We start from the raw sequence: 24,639 nt of genomic DNA on the forward strand, positions 1-24,639 counted from the left end.
TATTTCTGCCAGAGGTATGAGTGCAAAGAGCAGAAAATGAGTTTGTGGTGGAGCATTTGGATGTGATATGCACGTACCATGTACAGAAAAGGGAATATCTTGCTATTATACCAGCAGGTCTGAAGATGTAGTAGCATGCCAGTTCCCAAGTGTCAGGAATAAATATGTCCCACTGGAGGACTACTTTGATTCAAGTGGAGAAAAGATATCCCTTATGTACAGATGCTGCTTGTCCTCTGTTGTAAAGAATCACAGCAGGAATTTTATGTTTGAACTTATGGACAAGTTAGTCATGCCCTATCTACTTAGAGAAACAAACAGAGCCAGGCTGGATAGCTTGCAGGGCAGAACAGTTTTTTCCTACAACCCAGTAAAAGGCCACAATGGTGGCAGTGCATTTCTATTTTAATCAGTTAATAAGAACAGTTTCTGATTGTCTGGCCAACTGAGGGCTAGAGAAATGGAAAATTTTACCCACATATTATGTACTACTAAATGGATTTGGTCCTTTTCACCTTTGCTCTTAGGACAAGGGTTCTGCCTTTTTCCTAAGAAAAGACTCTGTGGGTGGCATATTTTTATGACAAGACAGAATTGTCTTGAGCTGAAACTCTTATTTCAAACCATACAAATGCAGTGTTCACTGAGCCCTGACAGGTCAAAGGGAACAGATTAAATCCACTCAATACAACATTGCAGAATGTTATATGCTGTGCAAAGATATACGTGACCTTATTCCTGGACAGAGATCATTAATTTTTAGTGATATAACAAAGCTTGAGGAATGGATTCAGCATAAAAATGACAGCACTGCTAAACAATGGGTTGACTTCTAAAGATTTTTAAAAATGATTACCTATTCTTCATGACAGCTTAACATGTTTATGTCCTTTTCAATCAGTATAGTGCATATGCTTTATTATTCATCATGAACTGGCTCTAGGACCATCTCATCTGATACACTGACTTCCAGATGGGATAGCCCTAACCTTAGAGAGAGAGTAAAACACACAAAATCCATTTCTTGTATATGGCTCATGCTCAGAGTTCATCCTCTGTTGACTTGGAATAGACTTCATTTCTAATTCTGGAGATATTTGTGAATCTCTTATTTTTTTTATTCATTTTCAGTGATAGGGTGCAGCATAAGACAAAGTCTACATTAAATGAAAATATTAAAGTGTCTTGAAGCAATGAGGCTTTGAAAAATGTCAATTTCAAAAGACGTACCACTGACTGCTCTTCAGGTTTATCTAATATGCCCTGTCCTGACCTGGAGATTGTCTGTCAGAAGATTTTTCTGAGCTTTATAATATCAACGTGTACCAAAAAATCATGCTCTCCCAATCAGCATTCTGTACTTATCAGCTCTTCCCCCTGCTTTGTACTTTACCATACCATCATATTTAGTAACAGCTGATTTTGCTTATATTCTATAGCCTACATCAGGGATAACTTTGAGATCATATATATGGAAATCAAAATTTGAACTGATCAAAGTTATTTTTATTACCAGATTATAGAGAGACAGAAATACGCACTACTGGAGCTCCAGCTGGGAAATGGACTCAGCCTCTTTAGCTCAAATCCTGAATGCAACTCTTGATTTTGATTTCATCCATCCTGAGAAATATGCCTGAGCAGCAACAGAGTAAGAATTTAACCAACTTTTCTAGAAGTGGAAACCTCAAAAATCCTGTGTAGAAATCTGAGAACATAGCAGGACTCATTAAGCTTATCTTGAGACTTCAGAATTTGGCTGACAGCAAGTAGAAATAACTAGCAAGAAAGATAATGGCAGAATCTTTTTTCTTTAACTAAATTCTAACCTTTTTTAAAATTTATATAAAATGCCCCTTGTTGCTAAGCATGACTCTGAGTTTGGGCTTGGCCCCTATTTTGCCTTCATCAAAGTACATAAATACTGTGCTGTGTCTCAGACTCTTCCTTTATAAGATTTGTCTTTATTGGTAATGTGAAAACAGCAGTGCAACAAACTTCAACCATCCTCATCAGCTTCTGCAGGGTCCCTTCAGGGCCTTTTCTGTCCTAGTTTCCCCTCACTCATAGACATTTTCCTATCTTTTAGATTTGGGGTAAATTTAATTAGACACTTGCTAGCACAACTCATTCTATTCAGCTCAAGATTCTGGTACTGTAGCCATCACCATAATCTCTGAACTTGTCATCAGCAATCACTTGGAAACTTAATGCAGGGTCTGAGTTTTAGCATTAAACAATGTAATAGAAGAGTCCTGAATTCACTGCTGTAGTCTCAGAACACATTACCCTGTTAAAAGCTCTCATCACATCAACATGGTATTTCCATCAGTTAATTACAGTTAGTGATCTCACAGGGAAAGCTACTTAATAAGTTTTAACAACTTTCCCGTGTAAATACAGATCCCCTCTCTCTTCTTTGCAACGTATAGGTACACAGCTGATACACCCATCTCTTCAATATAACAATAAATGAAACAACATTGAAATATGATGAAATGGCATTAAGTTGGTGTCCACCATCCTTTTATAAAAAACTTAAAATATACCACTGCAGGCTGTTACTGGAAAGCAACATCTTTTCTGGTTTTCATCCAAGTAAGTCAAGAAGCACATGTAGAAAATCTGTTTCAAAAGTAGATATAACCCAAGGCACACAAGAACAATTAGCATTCTCAACTGAACTGAACTGGGTGATCATCACGATCGTTTTCTGTATATGTTTTGAACTTAAAACAAAGTCATTCTGACTATTTTCATACTCTTCTTGTGAATAAGTTTAATGAATGTGAGCATTTAAGCAAAGGAAATTTTAGTGAGAATATTCACAATAAGTGGATTTCACATTGCAAAGCAAGCCAAAAGCAGTGCAAATTTTAATATTATTTAATATTGAACTGTACGGTTTAAAGTTTGTTCATTTTCAGTGGTATAAAAATTTAAGCTTCTAAGTAAAAAGAATGGTCTTTAATTAACACAACATGTATTTCTGAGTTTACAACAAATGAATGCCTATTCAAAATAATTATTCATGGATGATTTCAACATCTGACTATTTCATGATCTGTGTCCACATGAAATTCTGTGGATTACTTAACCAGCTCCAGCTGCAAATCATTACAAATAAAGCAGGGATCCATTTTGCCTTTGTCCTTTTGTTGTAGAGACAGTCCTCATGAGATGATTAGCTTTTCCTGCAGGGTATTGGACACCTCCAGCTCTTGCTGATTCCAGGAAGTGTTGGCTTTCACCCTTTTGGAGGTCTGGGACCCCAGACCCTTGTGAGCTTGTCACTGCAGCAGCAGTCTTCTGAAGCCTATGCTTCAGAACCTGGCTTGCTAATAGTTTTCCATTAGTGTCTTTTTATAATTTTGGACCATCTGAACCATATTTCCTTCTGTATGTTTTATCTTATTCAAAGAGTTTAGAACAGTGTGTTTCAGTGAAATCTACCTTCCAATTCTAAAGACTTGAGAGCCGCCTAGTGGAAGCCTCTGCATGAATTCCAAAACTCAGCTAAGTCTAACTCTTTTTTATTGCAGTGTATTATCTCTCTTATGGATATCCCTCCTGACACTGTTCTTACAGCCAAACAAAATATAAAGATTTCAATTTGATTTCAGAAGCTTACATTTTTTGCAGCAATGTGTATCACTCTAAGATGTAAAACTGAAACTAGTAAAACATTTTTTTCTAAGGTAGAATAGGAATTACAAGTGTTGATTCCCCACTATGACAAAAATCTTCTGTAACTTCACAGATCTCAGCCTCAGGTAGGCTCATCAGGTAGCAGGCAGTACTAACAAGGAACACACTTCTGTAGCCCTGTACCAGTTTACGATATTGTGTTTTGAAAATAATTTGTCCCTGTGTTAAGATGAAGAACAGAAATAATATCTCTATATCCTGACTTTTAAATATGCTTTTGTGATAGTATATTTAAGCTTATGATATTTTGCTTAGGGTATCCTTTGGTGTTCTGGATTCAAACAGAAGGAAGGTTGCTTTGAAACTGATAATGATATTGTTCATTTAGTGAAGTCTGAAGAATTGTCTGTAATTATCAAAAATTCAGAAACAACTCTCCCTAGGTGTGGAAAAAGCTACAGGTGCTTCAAAGAGTCTATCATCTTATTTTAGAGGACAAGCCAGACTACAGATTTCTGTGATAAAGAATATTAAAAATCATAATGTTAAGTCCCTATTTCATTTGTCTTGAAATAGGACTTGCAGTCATAACTGCCATTCCTGGACCTAATCAAAAAAGTCAAGGATGCTCCAAACTGCAGGAAAATCATGATAAATTTTGTTTTGCACAGATATGTGATTTCTCCCTGAACTAACTGAAGAAATTAGCCCATTTAATCCCATAGTTTTCATCTGCTGATCATTTTCTTACATGATTATGACAGCCACAGCAAACTCAGAGCAACTCTGCAGGATTCCAGGGTCACCTAAGAGGTGAGAAAGGCGATCATTTTTCTATGTTCTTCCCTGGTCTTCAAGCTCATTATTTCAGTGAAAAGACAACAGTGCACTTTGTCAAGATGTTCCATAGGACATAATCCAATAAGACTATATGCTTCCTACAGTATCTATTCTCAGTGCGTAACCCTTTAAGGATCTAAGCAGGCAAGCTTTCCACCTTCCCAGGAAGGAATTCTGGAGTAAAGTGATATGACACTGAAGTGGAGGACCAACTATTAGTCTCTCTGCACATCATTGATTTTGCCTGTAAACAGGAACTGGCAAATTGTTTTTACCTCTTAGAATAAAGCAGCATTAAAAAAACACTTATCTGTGCACCTCTGTGAAATCTGCCTGTAAGTCATGCAGAACTGTACCTTCCAACAATCAAGGAAATGGAGGTAAATATCTGCTCGCTGTGACACATTTTCACGCGTTCTGTCACAACTCTCATGCTTATACAAAAGCCAGTGAGAAAGCAAAGGGAAACTCTGTAAATGTGAGAAAAACCTGTAGAGATGGGGGGGGGGGGGAGAGGAAGCAAAGATGTGGAGAATTCAGAGAAAGAGAAACAGAGACAGAGAAATCCAGTTTGGCTTCAGACACAAAGGTCTGTGTCCTAGTACATTAATTTTCCGAGAGAATATAGTGTTAGCATGGCCATGCATCTCTTCAGACACAGCATTCAGTCACGGAAATCATCAAAAAGAATAAATAGAAGCACCTCCAAATGTAACAGACTCATGTAAGTAAATTATTTTTTTTTTTAAAAGCTATCCTAAGTAGAATTATTACTCTGAAAGGAGAGAACAATCAAAGACTCCATTAAATTGACACAGAACTTTGTCAAGGATATTAATTTTAGCTGGAAAAGCACTCAGATGATATTATGATGGGTAACAGGTGAGGGGAAGGGGAAAGGAAAAAGAGCTATAAAAAAACCCAACAATTTTATTTATAACTTTCAGTCCTACTATGAAGAGGCTGAATATTAGAAGTGAAAAAAAATTGGTTTAGATTGTTTTACAGCAACAGCCATGACTGTTCAAACAGCTACAGACATTAGGCATCAGATCTTCCTGTGAAAAAATTACCAGTGTTCCACTGACTTCAGTGAAACTACACTAATTTATACCAAGTATATACTGACTTCAGTGTTTGTCATAAGTGAAAGCAGATGGGGGGAGGGATAGGAGAAAAACAAATTATTTTTATTTGTATTTAATAAAATTTGGCCTACAGGCTTTATGTGACTCAGTACTTAACATCTGGGATTGATCATAGGATCACAAACTGGAAAGCAGTCATCTGGCTTCTAGAAATAAACACATCCAGTTCCTGTTCCACAACTTTATTTTTTTAATGATAAACCGCAACAGCTTAAACAGCCATTTTAAGTCCTTTTAATATTTTCAGCCTCAGTATTTTTAGCTATTTTTCACATCACAGCATTAGGCAACTATTAAATTTCTCTTATTCTGGAGTGGTAGTACTGTTTGGTACTTCCCCCACACACACACTACATTTTTCCTTCAAAATTTTATGAAACAATGGTAGACCTGAAACTCCGATTTTTATTAGTTCCATTCTTCACAAGTGTCATAGGAGAGGCCCAATATGTAATGCAAGATGCAGCACTGATGAACTACATCGACCGGCGTTTCCTTTCTTTAGAGGTATGTGTTATCTGTATAGTTCAATAATACTGTTTAACTGCAAAGTAGTTTGAAAATGGATGTACGTTCTTCTGTGTATATACTCACACAGGACAGTTTATATTCTAAACAGTATCAGGAATGTAAGTTTCCACATTTTTTCAAATAAAATTAAGGAGTATGGTAACTAAACCTTAAACTAATGACTCCTAATTACCACATTATTGTTTATTGTAGCATATAATTTCATAATGTTGTATATTTATTCTGCTATCACTTGTATTTTTATTATGCTATCAGTGAAATTTAGCTACATGTGCAAATGTTTTAAGCACTGTCACAGTCCATCCTAAGAACAGTATAATCATATTGTTACTAGTAGAATTGGTGCCAAGTATTAACAAGAAGATAGAAACTTATCAGATATTTTTTCTATGTATTGCTGAACCTAACTGTAGGAGTAGTATTCCCATTATGTAGACTGAGAAGTCTCCACTTCAATATCTCTGCTTCTCTCTCTCTCTCCCCCCCCCCCCCCATAGCTATGCAAGCTAGGAAGGCAGGCGGTAGAGGTGAGCTGAGATCAGTTTTAAGGAGCAAGCCTCAGTGGAAAAACTCCCTTCATGCCTTGTGAGTGCTGTTTAGCTACTGAACTCAACTGAAAACTCATAACAGGCTACTGTTGCTTTCTCCACCTGCTGAGCAGCAGTGGGGTAAAGAGGGGCTTGTAGCTCACTCCCCTTTCAAGTCACAATTTAGACAGGCTACTCATCTCTTACAGAGGCAAGCTACATTCAAGAACTCAGCAGACCAGAATGGGAACTAGGTACAGCAAAGCCAAAGCTAAGGCTTCTTGACAGTCTGTTCCATTTTGAAAATTTTTTCACAGAACACAGGCAGGTTTCCAGTGGAGGTGCAGATTTCCTGAATTTAAAGCCTTGGAACCAGGCTCAAGCCAATCTGTTAGGAGTTCTAACCTCTCCAACGTGAGAGTCTCCTAACCTGGGTTCCTAGGGAAGCTTTTACATTGCCCTCCCCAACACACAGCAGCTGCTTGAGGAGTCCCAGGAAGTCAGAGCAGCTGAGCTACTCACTCAAGTTCAGAAAAGAAGAGCTCAGTTTTGCTGATATAAAACAGTTTTGGAACTTATCTGTTTATTTATTTACTTTTATTCCAATTCAGAACTATTTTCTTTACTTCGATTTATTCAGAATCATTTTTATTCATTCTAATTCAAAACTATTTTCTTTTTCAAACTGTTTCCCAAAGGCATTGAAATTCTCATTTTTACCAAATCAAGTCACAGCCATGAGGCAGGTGCATGAGCTAGGAACAGGTGAACAGAAAGGAGTGGGAAGGAGAGGAATTTAAGTGGTAAATCTGGATTAGGAATGAAGGGAGAAGAACTTTGTGAAGCTTTGATCGAGGAGCATATTGAGGAAAGAAGAATCTGAAAGAGAGGCTGGGAAGAAGACTTCAGGGCACAAAACAGTCAGAGAGCAGGAAAAACGGTGAGGCAAATTTTTAGCACAACACTTGAAAATGTTTAAAAAGCACTTTATGTAGAAAGTAATTAAACAGCTTCCTGGGTACTTAGGATCATGTATAAATTAACTTATTAAATAATGGGGGTAAAATACCATGCAAGTAAGCAAATTGTAAAAACAAAAACAACAACAAAAAACACACCACCAAGTTTAAATGGAACACATACATACTGCACAAATCATGTTGACTATTCCCTGGTCAAAGACCATTTTAACATGAAATGCCTGAAATCAGTGTATAAAGCACCAAATTAGAACACCTGATCTAGCAGTTAGGCCTAGTACTGTTGTGTGTTTGGGCTTAAATATTGGCTCACTTTCTTTAGCTTCCCAAAGCAGCAGTCGGGCTTCTATTTTCAGGCCACCTATGTTCTTTCCAGGTCTGCTACTAACCTCCTCTATTACATCAAAGAAATCACTTTCTTCACCTACAAAATAAGTAGATCCTTCAAAAAATGCTGGTTATCTGAATCTAGCTATAACGAAACATCTGCTTTTTCAGCATAATATTTCTTCGAGGAATTTTTAACCAAACTAAAAAAATTTCAACCTAAGGTGTTCAGAAGAGGCTGCCTTTGGTTTCAATGCTAAATATGGTCCTCATACCAAGTTTTTCTTCTTGCCTGTGTCCCCCCATGGTGTATCCCTTTGAGTAGTCAAAAATGGTGGCATATAACCTGCTAGGAACTTCTAGAAAATACAGAGCAAAGAGAATTGATAACATCTGCAGAAGCAGAAGTCTTTCATATAAAGACAAATTTGAATTCAGTTGCCCTTGCATTTTTCTTAGTATAGCCAATAGTCTGACTAAAAAAAAAAAATCTTCTCAAGCATAGACACGAGGATAGCGTTTCAGTCTTCTATTTTAAATGAAAGAAAAGGAAGAAGCTGCAATAGAAACTGTCTTGCTCAGAAGAGGTGTACTTCAGAGAAATGTGTATGCTTGTAGAGGCCAGCAGCTCCAGCAAAAAATTTTTTGGGACTGCTTCACCAGTGGTCCTCCAGAAGGACTTCTGAAAAGTTACTAGAAAGCAAGTAATCAGAGATCACATGCCCTGAAGTATCTCTGATTGTTTCAGCCAGAGCACACTTCCTTCTTCAAGCAGCAAAACAAAGTATCTGGTTGTCAATAACCACTTGAAGAAAAAGTGCTTATTTTTGACCAGAACTGTGAATGCTACTGCCAGTCTAGTATGTCCTCTTCATGTAGATATACAGTAACAGACCATTGGTTTGAAATAGATGGGGGAGGGGGATTGCAAAGGGGAGAATGGCACTTTTTTTTTTTTTTAAGTATTCATGAATGAGATTCTAATCTATACAAAATATACTTGCATACATTGTGTTTTCTTTCTGTGTTCTAACTCAAGAAGAGGCTGGAAAAATGCAACCAAGACATATTGGATTACGTTGAAGAATTTCGAGACTTTTCAAAGACGATAATGTCACGTCTGGCAGGACTGAACAATTTTAAGACTGAGGTTAAAAGTGAAGTAGAGAATTTGCTAACAAGAGTTGAACGAGCACAAAGGGATATTGACTATTTTGGATCTGTCACAGATTCTAATACATGTATAGAAGTAGATGAAGACTTGGTGAAACAGCAGCTATTTGAAGAAGCAGAAGAAAAACGGAAACTTAAACTCATGCTTAATGCAAGTAAGAACAGTTTATTTTTCAGAACTTTGATATAAAGGAGCCAGTCCCTTAGCCAATGCATGTATGCTGACACAGGGATAATAGATTTTCATGTAATGTGAATACCACAGATAATCACATGTTTTTTGTCTGTGTAAATACTAATCTTACAAAAAAGGCTATGAAAAAAAGTACGGGAGAGGGAGGGAAGAAAATACAACTTGAATATTTATTTTGCAGATACTCTATATCAGAATGATTCCTTGAAAACTGCTTTTTAAAATAAAATAAGAATTTAAAAAGCCTCTGAATGTATGCTCTTACAAAGCACCCCAAAATGCTAGTGCATTTCCAAGTACTACAGCTATACCAAGCAAGCTTTGTTTTTTGGAGTAAGCAGGAGTCTAAGCCTCAACTCAAAAGCTAACTCAAGAACTAATAAAAAGACTTCATTCGCTTCTGTATTTTTCATCTATTTTACATCCTATTTTCTTCTATTCTTCTCTCTTTCTCTGTCTCCTCCCTCCCATTACTCCGTCAGGAGAGCACACTGGCTGAGCTGCAAGCAAAACTCAATTCTGATTTGGAAAATTAAGTGTTACAGGTGCCCAGTATGAAGAATATATACAATTTATGCTGTTTTTTCCCCAAACAAATTAAATTTCATCATTAAAAAGTATCCTTACCTTAAGAATGTTCAGTGATTGGTGTAAATTATATATTGTAGATATATTTAAAGTAGTCTTCGTTTCATTTTCATTCAAAAGTAGTATGAAATTAAGAATGCAGAGCAGAAAATATAAAACGATATTTTTAAAAGAAGCTGACCACCTGTTCTTCTTCTAAGCCCTACTCCTACACTACTCTTCAGAGCTCTGAATATCAAGGTTTATTTCTTTCCATATATAGATTTTTTTTGAACATTAGGCATTTTTTTTGAGAGGTAGAAAAATGAAAGGATTTTTAAAACTGCCTGTAGTAAGGACACTTGGAAAATTATTTCTTTCTGAGACTTGTAGAAGGGAGAAAAATTACTTTCCCTTGTCTCTTGTTGAAAATTATTACTTTTAAATTTATTGCAGCAGTTCATAGCAATTTTACTTTTGTCAATAGTAGCCAGATGCTGGCCCCACTGAAGTTTATGGCAAAAAACAGTCACTGTGTAGATTTTATAGTACTTAAAAACTAAGTTTTATTAAAAGACTTTCAACCTTAGCAAACAGCAACTCTGTTTCTACAACATCATATATTATCCAAAAGTTACAATTTTTTGCTGGGTCACTCCAAGACTCTAGCAAAAAATGTATTATAAATCTGACTGTTACTGGCTTTGATTCAAGTACATGAGAGACTTGCAAAAAAAAAAAAAAAAGTAAAATTCATGTAAAATCAGTGATTTTACATGCAGTAGTTGATACCTCATCCTGGGTGGGGACTGGGAAACTACTAGACCTGCAATTCATTTTCTGCACATTTTGGGGGTCTGATAAGAAGCAGTGGCCTTTGAAGGTGTCACTGTGGAGAATGTGGAAATATTTTGTCATATTTCCTGGTCACTATGCATGTCTCAGTTTCTCAGTCTTCCTGAAAGCTATTATAAAAGACAAGGAGAGTTAAAATCTTCTCTGGAGAAGACTGAAACTATTCATGAATTTCAGAGAAAAATCTATTTGGCATATCTCTCCAGTAGATGAAGACGTTCCTAAGGCTGGCTAAGTATTTTGACTTAAGGGTTATAATTTTTTGGAATCTAACTGAACAATAAATGTTAGCTTGTTTTAGGAAAGCTATTGTGCCTTGCTCAGGGAAACTGCATCCAGAGAAAGGACTTCCAGCAAAAATCCATGCTGTAGCTGCAGTATCCAAAGGCTTTGGTAGAGGGTATCAGTACACAGAAATGACAAAAAGGTTGCTTTCYAGAGGCAACTGGAATCTTGCCATTGACTTCAATAGGTTCATATCAGGCCAAAAAGGGAGGCTGCCTTTGCTTTCTCCATTTCATCTATTGCCAGAACTTCCTGCCTTAGGGCTTTGTTTGTCCTGTTTACTAAAACAGCTGCACTTCATTAAAGGAAATTCTTTAAACTTCAGAGGGTGTCTCTTGTAATTTATGAGTGCCTTTGGTAAACAAGCTTATTAATATGCTTTGCAGTTTAGTTTTTGCTGGATAGGATGGTATTTGATAAAGATCTTAGGGTCTAAATACCTGACTCTTCATAAGCTTAGTGCTTTTTGGTCTTAAACATCCATGCAAAGTGCATACAAAATGCAATGAAGCCAAAACTATGACTCACTCTGCCGGTGGGAATTTTATCCCTATAGTGAGATAAACAACTATGTAATTCCACCAGCCATGCTCCTAGCATAAGGATCAATAACGGAGATATTGTATCAGTTCATTTAAAGATTGCCTTAACCAAGGGAGATTCCTGATTCTGTGATCTATCTATTTGTACTGGTTCCTTTGTGCTGCAGCTATAGGGAAAGTGAATGGGAAGATAATCCAGTGTTTTGGCTTTGTATTGCGATGTTGTATTTTTATTTGTTTTCTCATTATAAACGTAAAAAAGAGGCTAACAGAGAATAAGGGAATTTCTGAAAGAAAAACAGCATATACATGACATTTCAAGAATACAGGTTTTAATCTATATGCCTTCAATAAGAAATAAAATCTGATTATTTAACAGTCACCTCACTGAAGTCAGTGCACCCATATAAAAGAACTGATAAGAATAAACAAAGAATAGTTAACTGTGCTCTTAGCCTCCTCTCAGGTACACAAATAGAATCCCTTTTGGATAACATGTGCCTAATAGAACAATCCAATATGCACAGCTGAAGATATGAAAACAGTTTCCTTAGCAGGAGATGCTAAATTTATCACATAAAATTAGCTTCAACACTCTAACATAGCAACATTGCTGACACCTTTACTGATATATTGACCCTGGCCTTATAGTTGGATTAAAAAGAAACTAAGTAAATCAAAGAAATGAAAGTAGAAAATTCACAGATATTCTAATTTCATATGTCTTTTTGTCTTTGGGTGTTTCCTTGCAGGTTGTGACCACATGCTTACAGGTATTAAGTCCCTAAAGATAGTTAAGAAGACTGGTGAGATGCATGGTTCTTGGATGAAAGATCCTGGCAAAAAGCATGCAAAGATTTATTTATTAAGTGGTTCTGTGAATAATGTTATTTTGGAATTTGCAAATATCATGACATTCATGGAAAGCAATCATACACGAAAAGTTCGCAGAGTCACCCTGCCACTTCCCTGGAAAGGAACTGGCCACATCATATATCAGGGCTTTTTGTTCTATCACAGATATGGCTCCTTAAATGAGATAATTAAATACAATATCCAGAAAAGAAATGTATCTGATCAAATGCTACTGCCAGGCGCTGGAAGGATTCCTGCCTATCAGCTTTCTCCAGCTACAAAAATAGATCTTGCCATTGATGAGCAAGGGCTCTGGGCAATCCATGCAGAACCAGACACTGGAGGAAATATTGTAATTACTAAAATCAACCACATGACCATGGCAGTAGAGCACACTTGGGACACATCATGCAGTAGCAAAGATGCTGAAGCCGCTTTCATGGCATGCAACACACTCTATGTTGTATACAACTTTCCTAGTGGAGGCACTTCTCGCATACAATGTGTTTATGATGTATTGGGTGCGGTAAACACTTATGAGATCCCAGTATTGCACTTTCCCAAACGTCAGGGTAGCCATTCCACAATACACTATAATCCCAAAGAAAAACAGCTCTTTGCCTGGGGTGATGGATCCCAGATCATTTACAAGCTTCAAACAATGCAAAAAGTTTAAAACCTTTAGTAACTTTTCAAATACATTTAAAAGCCCGCAGCCAGGTTTTCCTTTAAGTCACCTTTAAAAAATTGCCTTGCTTTTCTGTTGGCTCACAACTATGTAATTGTTCATTTCTTAAATTGTGCTTGCTTAAAGATCCGTGCTAGGCTATGAGTTACATTGTGAGGAATTTACAGGACTCAAAGAAGTTAATGAATTATCTAAAGGTGTAAAGTATACCAAACTACTGATTGGAAGCTACGGAAAAAAGCTGTTGTTCTGTTGTTACACGTTTAACCTTCTCTAAACCTACCTCCTTCGCTGTTATTGTAAGAAGAACTGAACAATAGACATTTACAAAGTTTTTATCTTTAATATATGCACATATGTTTCCACCCATATCTTTAATTGAGTGGCCTTAACTTTTCTGGGAGTCCCATGTCAACATGGTCTTTAATTTTAAAATTATGTTAATTCCATGTGCTACAACTTCAATCAATTTTACATAAATTTAGGCTCACATACCTCAGTGTGACCTTAAACTATCATCCATTTAAGAACATACAAAGACTCCATTAATTTCAGTTACATGATGACTAAATAACACACACACAAATTAGTCTTAACAACTCATGAAAGAAAAAAAAAAAATCTCTGACATATTCTCTTCCTATCAAAGGCTGTGTCAAAACTATACAGACTGCTTCAGTGACATGGAACTCCAACTAGAAGTCTTCACATCATCTGATGCTTAAGCTGCAGAAAGCTTTGTAATGAGCAATATAAAAATCACACGCTCCCAGAGAAATTGCCCATATAGCTCTAACAGCAGAGGTTGATTATATCACAGAGCATAAGAGTTTACATCCTCACAAACATATGGTTTAATTTTAACATATACTTCTTGTACATTACATATAGGCTATTCCTAATCACTGAACTTTTATCCTATTTCCACTAAACTTCCAAATTTTTGTTATCCATATAACTGTACACTCCACTTTTAATCCTGCTAACACATTAGCTGCAGCCATCTTCTGCAGTAACAATGTTCACAGGTTAAATATTCCCTTTAATCAGCTTGAATTTGCCACATTTCAGTGTACCACTGCTTGTGTGTTAGAAGGAATGTTCCTAGTTGTTCCACTATGCATCATACTCTATTTTAAAATGTTTTATATATCACTCTTCAATTGTCTCTTTTTAGTTCTATTTCAGCACCTAATTGTGAGGCTTCTTCCTGAATATTTCCAATTGTTTCCACTGCGCATATCTGAATATTTCCTCTCCTGACCTCTGGCTCCAGCAAAATACAGAGAACGTGGCCCAGATAAGCACAGTAGTGCGAGTTGGTCAATACTCATTTTGCAAGTAACAGATAAATACCAAATACAAATACATTAAAAAATATATTTTTACTTGCAAAATGCAGGTATTGGCTTTTGGGTTTTAATGATAACAGCATTTCTGTTTAATAATAATAAGACACAAAAGCAGTGCTTAAAAAGTAATCCTCAGCTGTTTCTACAGAAAACACATTTTGTTCTTTACACTGAAAGAGCTGTTGTTCTTTTTAAAAATAGCTTCAACTGAACAGCCAAACATGAGGGAAACATGATTTTCAAAAGGAGTTCCAGAATACAACTAAGAATACAGACTGCCCAGTTGCAACAGTGCTGGTCTGCCTTTAGCAAAAGAAACTATATAATTCTAAACAGCCTTAATGACTATTCCAAGATTTCTGTGTTACAAAGGCCACAAGAAGCACAGTTAGTTAAAGAAATCATTGGGCTCAGTAAGGAGGCTGGCACTGATTCGTTGTGTGACCGTTGTCAAGTAGCAGGTTAAATTATTTGACCTTTTACTACCTATCTGTCAAATTACAAATACAAAAATACAAAATAGTATTATCCACCTTTGCAATGCTCTGAGATCCTTTACTGCAAAAGGATGTGTAACTTTATTTAAAAATAAAGGCTTTTGACTTAAATATGGATTGAGCTTGCTCTTTTTGAGGAGACATTCTTGGAGTATGCTATGCACCATACTTACTTGAGAGAAAAATGTGTATTATTATTATAGTATCACCTCAACTAAAAGGATTCCAGTGTTCTCTTTTATACTTTCTGTTATTTTATAGCAGTTGCTATTTTCAACAGATATCAATGAGCAATCCTCAACAGTTCAGACAGGACCCTTTCTGAACCTTGCTGCTCTGGAAATCCTCTAAAACCAAACTTGATAATGAATTCACAGTGCTACCTAATTTCAATAAAAGGAGAAAGTTTTACACACATGAGTTTCACTAAAGTATTTCTTACTGTACAAAATGCAAAAAATTATGAAAACTTAAATAAAATAGACTCTGAACTTCAAAATTTTTTTACAAATCTCAAAACTGAGCTTCAGTTATAAGGAGGGGCAAAGTTTCAAGCCTTTTAGTCTCAGAAATGTATATGAACAAACAAATCGTTCGAAGAGCTGGAACTCCTAGATGTTAATCCTGATATTGATTTGTTGGCAAACCATATATGAACTGTACTGTTATAAGAAAACAGGACAGAAGGAGACATCATTAAATTAGCCTGTCTGAACTATTCTCTAGAGACTTTAATGACAGGGACTCAATAACTCTCCCAAGGAATTTACTCTATCAATTCACAAGTTAACCATTGGAACATTTTTCCTAAAGCACAACTTCAGTTTTCCTTGCTGCAATGAAACCCCATTAATTTTTATCCTGTCCAACATAAGGACTTAAGAGTAGCCTTATTTAATCAACCAGAGAGTTATCTAAACCAATATCCAATCTCCAAGACAGACCAAGAAAGAATACATAGGGAAGAGTATAAGACCAGGGCAGACATATATGTGTCTTCAGTAATTCACACCAGAGATGCTCTTTTTGAGTACAGTATCACTTAAAACTTTTATTTCATGAATTTGCCCAATCACTTTTTAAAGATCCAGTCTTACACTGCTTGCTCTAGCACTGTCCATTTACTTCAACTGAGCATAAGAAGATGAAGTTTCAGTGTAATTTCCTGTACATATATTCAATTTGAAAATGATACATGCCATGTGGATGGATGGCTCTCCCTGTAAGAGCTGCAAAGATTTACTTTGGCTTTATATTCACACCGTATTTTTCCAAAAACAATTTTAATGTGTGTGCAAGATACATGCTCATTAAATGCCAGCTTTCCAGTGACGCAAGTACAGTTGGTAGAAATAGTTTTAACAGAAAGGTTTTCTTGAGAAGAGGTGCATAATCTGACTTAAACCTTAACCCTTCTCTGTGTGGACCCAGAAAACTAAGGTGACCATCTAAAATTGCATATTTCAGTCTCAGAGACAATTGGATCTGAAGTGTTTTCAAAACTTGTATCACTGTGGAAAACGTTAGCTCCTATCAGAGCCTCAAAAAAATTCTGTTTCAGCAATCATCTCAGAGAAATTTTGCTGAATGCTGTGAAATGCTCGTTTTCCCCACCATTCTGGAAGCTGTGACTATGTACAGAAAAAATGAACTTCCTACTCAACTGTTTGGCCACCGAGATGCAAACATATACTTGCAGCTGAGAACCATAAAGGTACAACATATAGCTCTAAAGGGTTTGCAGGACTTGTACATACACAGACTGAAACAGCCTCCAGACTAATCTGCATCCTTTCTTTTCATGATATGAACATCATAAGAAAAATAACATGTTCCTTCCTTGTTGTACATTTCATACACCTAACCATATTACAATCCTTAACAGTCTTGTAATTTCAACAGTTTACTGTATTTCAAATAAAAATATATAATTCATTTCCCAAATGACTAATACCATAGTTTATGTATTTTAATATATCTTTTCATTATCAAATCTGTGCTGAAAACAATGATTTGCTTTACTAACCAATAGCCATAAAGTATGTACATTCGTTCTATCTAAACATTTTAAATGAGTTGTCAATGGTGTCATATACATATATGTTTATGTTTTGACATGAACAAATGCACACACAGGAAAAAAGGCACACAACTTTACAAATATAAAACAATATATATATGCCACTGTAGTTTTCCAGATGAAATCAGAACTGTAAAACTGTGTATCTTAAACCTATTCCATAAACTGTAGACAAAACATCTCCTAAATCTCAAAGAACAGAAGCGATTGAATCTGTTAAAATGAAAATATTTGAGTTCTACCCACCCACCATCAACCAGCCACCTACTCCTGCTGCATAAACCTCCAAAAGGTTATCAGCCATAGCACAGTACTGAAACCTAGGTGGCACAATCAAGTTGTAGTGATTTTACCAGCTATAATTTTAGTGACTCCCTTTCACAGAGCTAAAAGGCAAGCAAGGTGCTGTTTATAATATCCTTCCAGCTAAAGCAAACTTTGGGCGAAAATATTCATGCAAATTTTTATTAAATCTGCTGTCAAGAAATTTGTGCAATGTTATTTGCAAACATCAATGTCAAATTAAATTCACTGCTATATGTATTATTATTTACAAAAGGCAAATTTTAAATATCACTCTTTGTGTCTATGCAAGAAGGATTTGTTTAACTATTCAGTCAGGATGTACAACAATCTCATATGACTTAAATCCAAGAAAAACAATAAATTCTCAAAAACAAGGCTTAAATACTTTTTTTAAAAGGAATGTGATACATTGAAATGGAATTCTGATATCTGACAATATACAAGCAAGAAAAATTAGAAGCTAAATTCATATGCTTACTCACTCCATTATTAATGGAAACAAATATACAATTGGATAAATATGCACAGAGGAAATAAGTGAACATTTTGGGTGCTCGACCAATGATGATCTAGGCTTTATGACTGAACATCACAGCTGTGCTTTTTAAAGGCGCCTAAAAGAATTAAACCTTTTTCTGAAAATACCAGCCAAGAGTCATATAACAAATCTTACCAACAGGAAAAAAAAACATTATAAATGGTAAAAACTGAAATATCTCTGAACCTGAGAGTCACAATTCAGATCTGGACTCAGAAAGCCACTGTTTTAAGTAACAGTAATGACAAGAATACAGTCTCCCAAAGTTTTGATACTGAGGTACTTCTTTGGGACTGGCATGAATTCAAATTTAGGGGAAAAAAATAAAGATCATGATGATTATAAATATGCAAAGAAATCTAGTTTCATAGCAAGAGCAGAGAACTACTGCAAAAACAAATATCAGTGCCACAATAAAGACAACTGACCATAATTATTTCCTTTTCAGATAAGCACTTTTTGGACAGAGAAGCTCTCATGTTTCACATTATCAAATAGTTGGGAGTACAACAGGACAAAGACAGAGATCACATTAAGAAATTGCAAAGACAATAAAGCAATATAGGTTATGATAACACGCTATTAGTAACACATACATCTCAGCCAAGTTTGAATGTAGATAATAAAATTAAATTGTCAGTTACCTGAAAAGGCTTGCTAACTGTCCAAGTGTCAAAATTAACATGGGAAAAGTTATTTATGAACACTGTCAAGTTCTGTTTTTACTTGAACTAATGGAAATTATGGTAAAGCACAGAAGAGATGTTTTTGGTTTTAAAATGCAGAAAAGTTTATTTAGAGACTTACATAGCTGCAATCACCATGAAACCCCAACAGGTTTCAGAGGCCATTTGCAATGAAACACAGGTTTCCTCAGAATCAACCACAACTCATACAGAGGGCTCATGATGGTACCTAGTTTGGCTCCCTATCAGCTCCAATCCCAAGATGGTACAGTGAGTGAAAGCCATACAATCTCTACCCCCCAGTCTTAGTCCAAGCGTCTATCAGCTAGATCAGACTATCCAGTTCTTTGCCCAGAACAGCACAGAGAAGGGAAGAAAAATGTGTGATTCAAAAAGAGTGCCTCTCTCTGTTGTCCTAACTGGAATTGTTGTACATGCAGGCAGCTCACAATGAAGACATTTGTTTGTTTTAGTTTACATCCAACCACAGAGATATACCCTGAGACTTTAGTTTTAGGTAAGATCCATACATCTGCAAGAGTTCATCAAGTGGGTACACTAGATATATCTGGATGTGTCTGGATTTGAGTGAAAGGGCAAGAAGATTTGTTTTGGCCATATATGAGAAAGAAGAAATTGTAAGTGGCTGATATAATTTATCATCCCCCAGTAACTCCAAATTTACATCAAATCTGCCATGAATTTGGATACTCATCATCTTACATTGCCTTAGTCTCTCAATAATTAGCTTTAAAGTTCATAGGCAATTCATAGGAAAGTTAATTAGCATTGTTTGCAGTCAGTTTTTATGATATGAGATTTTAAATCCCTTTGCTAGTTAATATACTTTAAAAAGAAAAATGTATTTGGAGACATTTTTCTGTCTAATTCCAAAATCTAGTGAAAGTACAGTGACAACGACTTTGGCAGACTTCTACCAAATCAGCCTACTGCTGGAAGCAAGGGCAGAGGAAGGAACCAGCTTAGCCTTAAAAACCCAGAGTGAAGAACTGCAGAATATCTGCAATCTGAGGAAAAGATAAAACATGTCTTTCTTTGGTGCAAGGTCAGATTTTAGAAAACCAGAAAGTTTATGTGTGAGGGCAGAGAAAGGAACAAAGGGAACAGGCAACAGAGAAAGGGCTAAAAGTCAGACTAAAGACTCAGGAAAGACACTGACAGGAAACCTCTGTTGTGTAGAAACAGGCTAGATGGCCCAGGGAGTTTTTAAGTCCATGAATTCCTGTTGCATATGTCAATCATGGCCAATTAGTCATAATTTCCAAGTTACGCATGCTATGGCACATTCTGATAGGTTATCAGCTACTGGATCCCAAACAATCATTAAAGATAGGGACTTGCCACATTCATTATTTATTTGCAATAGATCTTAGCAACTGCTTGCAGGCAGATCTTTAAGCTGTGTATCAGTCAAAGACTTCTTAATACCCAGTGGGTATGTTGCCCTCTCTTCTTTTAAGCCTCCACAGAGAGTATCTTTTATCTTCTCCATGAAGTCACATAGTAACAAACACCAGGAAACACTGACAAAAGAAAGCTGATCAGCAAACAAACCAGGAGCTCAGGCTTGTGACTGAGTTACTGCATGTCAGCTGAGTCACAGCAACCAACCTTGCCTGTTCTTGACAATGCAGAGGTTAGATGAAAGTGGTTTAAGCTAATCCCTTCTGCCTGGGAGTTGCAACAGGTTAAATCACACACTGGCTAGTTTCTGCAGCTAGGTGAGCACATTTTGTTAAACCAGACTAACTCAACCATAACACCAAAGAGCATAGGCTGAAGCTGTACAAGGCCTGTCTGTAAAACAAAGTTGAAGGGATTACTTCTTGCATCAGCATGTGTAATTATAAGAAAAATAACAGTGTGATGACACTTACCAAAGACAGACCAATCAAGAGCATTGTCTTGAAAGAGAGCAGACCAACAGAGGCCCCTCTGCCCCTCCTCCCCCCAGCTCAAGGCTAACTGGAAGGACAACCTTGCAATTTTCCTGCTTTTTGTCTCTCCTATAGTTGAAGCTACAGGATTTTGTGTATTTATTTATTTTTTTAAAACAGGATCCCACGAAAGATACATCTTACTTGAATCAGACCTAAAAGCTGGCTAGGAGCTTTAACCAAAAGGTGATAGGACAATGAATATATTTTGACTCAAGAAGCAGCTTTATAATAACATAGGTAATTCACAATACTTGCTAGGATGTATTTGTTTCTACTATTTCTTAATGCAACTTGCATTCCTTTCAAACAAAATTAGACAAGCACCAAATCTCTCAAAGTAAGAGTTCAGTCTGACTGAAACAAGTCCCATAGCTCAAAACTACCTCAATGAAGGAAATGGAAGAACAGCTTATACAGTAGTGTATTGTCTGTACTTTAAGTTACTGCATGCTTAGGTAAAAGCTCTTTTTTCCAAACTGCAATAAGAAGGCCTTTGCTTGACAACTAGAGCTAACATGGATGCAGATATTTTGAACAGTTGCGTCTGCCTGAAAAGGCTGCGCCAGTTTTCCATTTACGACATTTATCAGGCTAGGCTTTCCAACCCCCCCAAAAATATAAAATACCTCAACATATGCAGCCAAAAATGTACATTCTACTCTCAAGATCACTCATGCCTGACTTAAAACTGAACACTAGATGGAGCTATATCCTTGTAGTACCACTAGCTACATTTCGCTACCATTATAACCGTCTTAGACATAATTCCAATTAGTTAAATGCAAGCAGCCTGATCAATGGCCTGTTTAAAAGCGTTTAAAAAGGCTGAACAAAGGTAACAGTACATTCCTAAAAGCCTTTTGCAAGAGTTTCACGTGTCCATAAGAACTTCTAGAATCTAAACAGAAGACTGAAAAAAATCAGTTTTCTCAATGAATACTATGCTTGTTTAGCTGTTGATATGCTAAAAAACAAAAGAAGGGTATTTCATCTGCCCTGGTAAGAGATATTTGAAAATTTGAAATTTGTCAAAATTTGATATTTGAAAAGAGATATTTGAAAATATGTATACTGCTAGGAAACAGTTGATGCTCTACGCTATGAGAGAGAACAAAAATAATACATTTGGTTTTAGTATCAAGCATCTCTACCTGTCCCGTAAGATTTCAAGAAAAATTCAAGTGTAATTTTATGCAGAGGCAAAACATCTTTATTTAAATTCTCCTCTGAAATATTTCACATTAAGTCCACCAAGTAATGAAAGAAAACAAAACAAATCTTTCCCATGAAAGGAACTATAAAGGATTGAAAATGCACTACAACATCTACTAGCTCTACCACGTGTTAAAAAAGGTTTCAAAGGGTGAGTGAAGAATGTCCACATAACCAGAGGAAACTGGTACACAACTCTGGCCATAAAGTTCTTTTAAAGATAAAGCAGGCTACACTTTCTGTTGAGACATGGTGGATCAGCTGTATAGAGTCAATGGGGAATGATTCTCTATTCCTTGATTTCCTGTGTAAAGTTTGGTTAACAAAATTTACATGAAAGGAAATCTGTGAAAATGCAAATCAATCATTTTTTCAGGAACAAGAGATTACATAGTAGTTGCAGCTTTCACAGTCCTGCATCACAAGACGATCATTTATTGTGTTTTAATATTGGTGCTTCATAGACTGTACAGTGCATGAATATGAATACTGTGATCCACTGAAAGCATCGAAGTCACATTATAACAACCCTTGTTGTAGTTTTCTTGGAGTAAAGCTTGATAAAGAAGGGTGAGAGATCTCAGGCTCCTCTTGGTATTATTATTATTATTGAGTAAAGTTGACTATGAAAAATTACAATTGTTGAGACTGAAATATAAACCATGGCAGCTGCAGCTGATCTGCTCTTCTTCATAAACAGTGTAATAAAACTTTTAAAACTTTTTTGGAACGTAGTGCAAACTAGTATATCAAAATTTGAGTGTTTTCTTGATTTATATACTGAATGCCTTATAGTCTGGTCTTGAAATTACAGGTGTCCTAACAAAGCTGCACTCATTGACAGTGTAGGGAACATAGTCATTTAAAGCTTTGATCTAAGTGTCTGTTTTGGTCCTTACCCTTCAGTGACTATAAACAGTTTTGCCACCTTTCTGTAGTACCTGATAAAAAAACAAGTGGACTTTGAAAGAACTATTCACATGTGTAAATCTAAGCACATTCACACATATTTTCAGGATCAGGAACATGGCCTGAACTAAAATGCAAGGCCTCTCAGTGTTAACAGCATGACCCGTAACGTTACTGTGACACTGAGGAAGAGAAAGTCGGCCAGTTCTGCTCAATAATTTTTGACAAAATAAAAATATACTCCAGTAGTTATATCTAGTTGAGATAAACAGTGATACAGCAGCAGCTGGGAGGTCACAGACAACTTTCCACTGATTTCAGAGAAGGAAGAAATGAAAACAGTTCGTAAAGCAGAGCCTAACAGAGCATTCTCTTTTGGGGTTCCTAACTTGTTTTTTCATAGTTCTTTTCTAAGGAAGGAAGGTTCTGCTATCCCTGAATAAGGTTCATTGTTATATAAGGGAGGCAAAGTCTTAACACAATGGCGTCTTTGTGACAGTAATGTCTCCACTACTGCAGAAAAGAAACAAATCACTCTTCGTGAATGCAGGGAGAGTTCTAGAATGGTAATTAGCCAAGAGACCAGGACAGCTGATAGAGTGAGTGCTTCTGAAACTGTCTACATTAAGCAAGACAGAAACAGAATTAATCCATTTCCATGAAAATTATGTTAAACATGACTTAATATAGACAGGATCAACAGGCTAAAGTTAACCCCATGTTAGAATTCTCTCTGCTCTCTGGTGGTATAATAGTATTACAATAGCATCAGCACTCCGTATAATAAACAATAGAGAAACAGAACAGTAAAATGATTACATGTGAATACTGCTGCAATGGCAGGACACCGGTTTGTATTCTACACTTACCTGTGCTGCTCAGCTTCCCTCCCCACCCGTCCACGCTTCTGCCTTTGATTGCTTCCCAAGGGAGTGGCACTAATTGCACAGCCTCTCTGTTCCAGGCCCTTTCCCTTCACAGCACTAGGGCAAGGCCACACTCGCCTTCCCATGCACTGGCTGACAGTGCTTTTCCCAACAAAATGGTGGAGTGGACCACAGTAGAGCTCCCACGCACGTGGCAGTGGGGGTCTTGACAATTCATACAGCAAGTGAGGGAGAGAGGAGGTTATGCCTCATGGCCACAAAGGAGTAAATGAAGTCCTAGATGCAGTTTTCATCATGTGGGCAGTCACCCAGACACATGTCCTAGACAACCAGTGAGGCTACTTGGGGAAAGGAAGGAGAAAACAGGCCAGTGTTGTAAAAGTCTCTCAGCTTTACCCAGACTGTTCCAAATTATACTGGCACTTCTCCAAAAGGTTTACCAATACTGCAACTGTCAGTGTTATTGTAATACATTTTTAATCAATATTATAAAAGATTCAAATGTTATCAACCATTATAGTTTTGACTACCCCTCCATGTGACCTGTTTAACATGACTACCTCAAAGTTGAGAGACAAGAAAAATTCAAAAGCAAGCCAAATTAATATACAGCCTCTGAATTCTTGCTAGTTTTAATTATTCTTTAACAAGTTCAGAGATGTTTCAAAGGTGTTCTACTTCACTTCCCATTTTCTCCCTCTCCCATCTTGGGCATGTTTGCTCTACAAATGAGGTCCAAATCTCTATCTGGAGCATCTGGTATGTGATTCATGGTCTCAGTCTTATGAACAAGCTTAAGAGAAAATTAAAATCCTATGCAACTTCACAAGGTCAGAGAGTATATCAGATCGTAACAGGAAACAAAATACCTAAATGTTTCAACACTCCAAATACACCACAAGTTTACACTAGCCAAAAGGAAACCTAAAAACTGAGCACACTTATGATAAGTTATAGAATTACATTAAAGCATCATGTATATTAAATATTCTTAGACTAGATGGAAGATCATCACAGAGGGAAGACATACAACTGCAGTGGTTGAAATACCA

At 36.5% G+C, this 24,639-nt stretch overlaps 1 protein-coding gene across 1 annotated transcript; it reads left to right on the plus strand.

Moving 5' to 3' along the window:
* The first annotated feature begins 6,017 nt into the window (after positions 1-6,017).
* Positions 6,018-13,147, plus strand: OLFML1 (olfactomedin like 1). The gene is made up of 3 exons (XM_026087757.1): positions 6,018-6,143; positions 9,041-9,329; positions 12,369-13,147. Exons 1-3 carry the CDS (start codon positions 6,018-6,020, stop codon positions 13,145-13,147), a joined length of 1,194 nt encoding a protein of 397 aa, XP_025943542.1.
* The last annotated feature ends 11,492 nt before the right edge of the window (positions 13,148-24,639 follow it).

This window comes from Apteryx rowi, unplaced genomic scaffold (assembly GCF_003343035.1).
Source record: "Apteryx rowi isolate R43461 unplaced genomic scaffold, aptRow1 scaffold_73, whole genome shotgun sequence".
Lineage (NCBI taxonomy): Eukaryota > Metazoa > Chordata > Aves > Apterygiformes > Apterygidae > Apteryx > Apteryx rowi.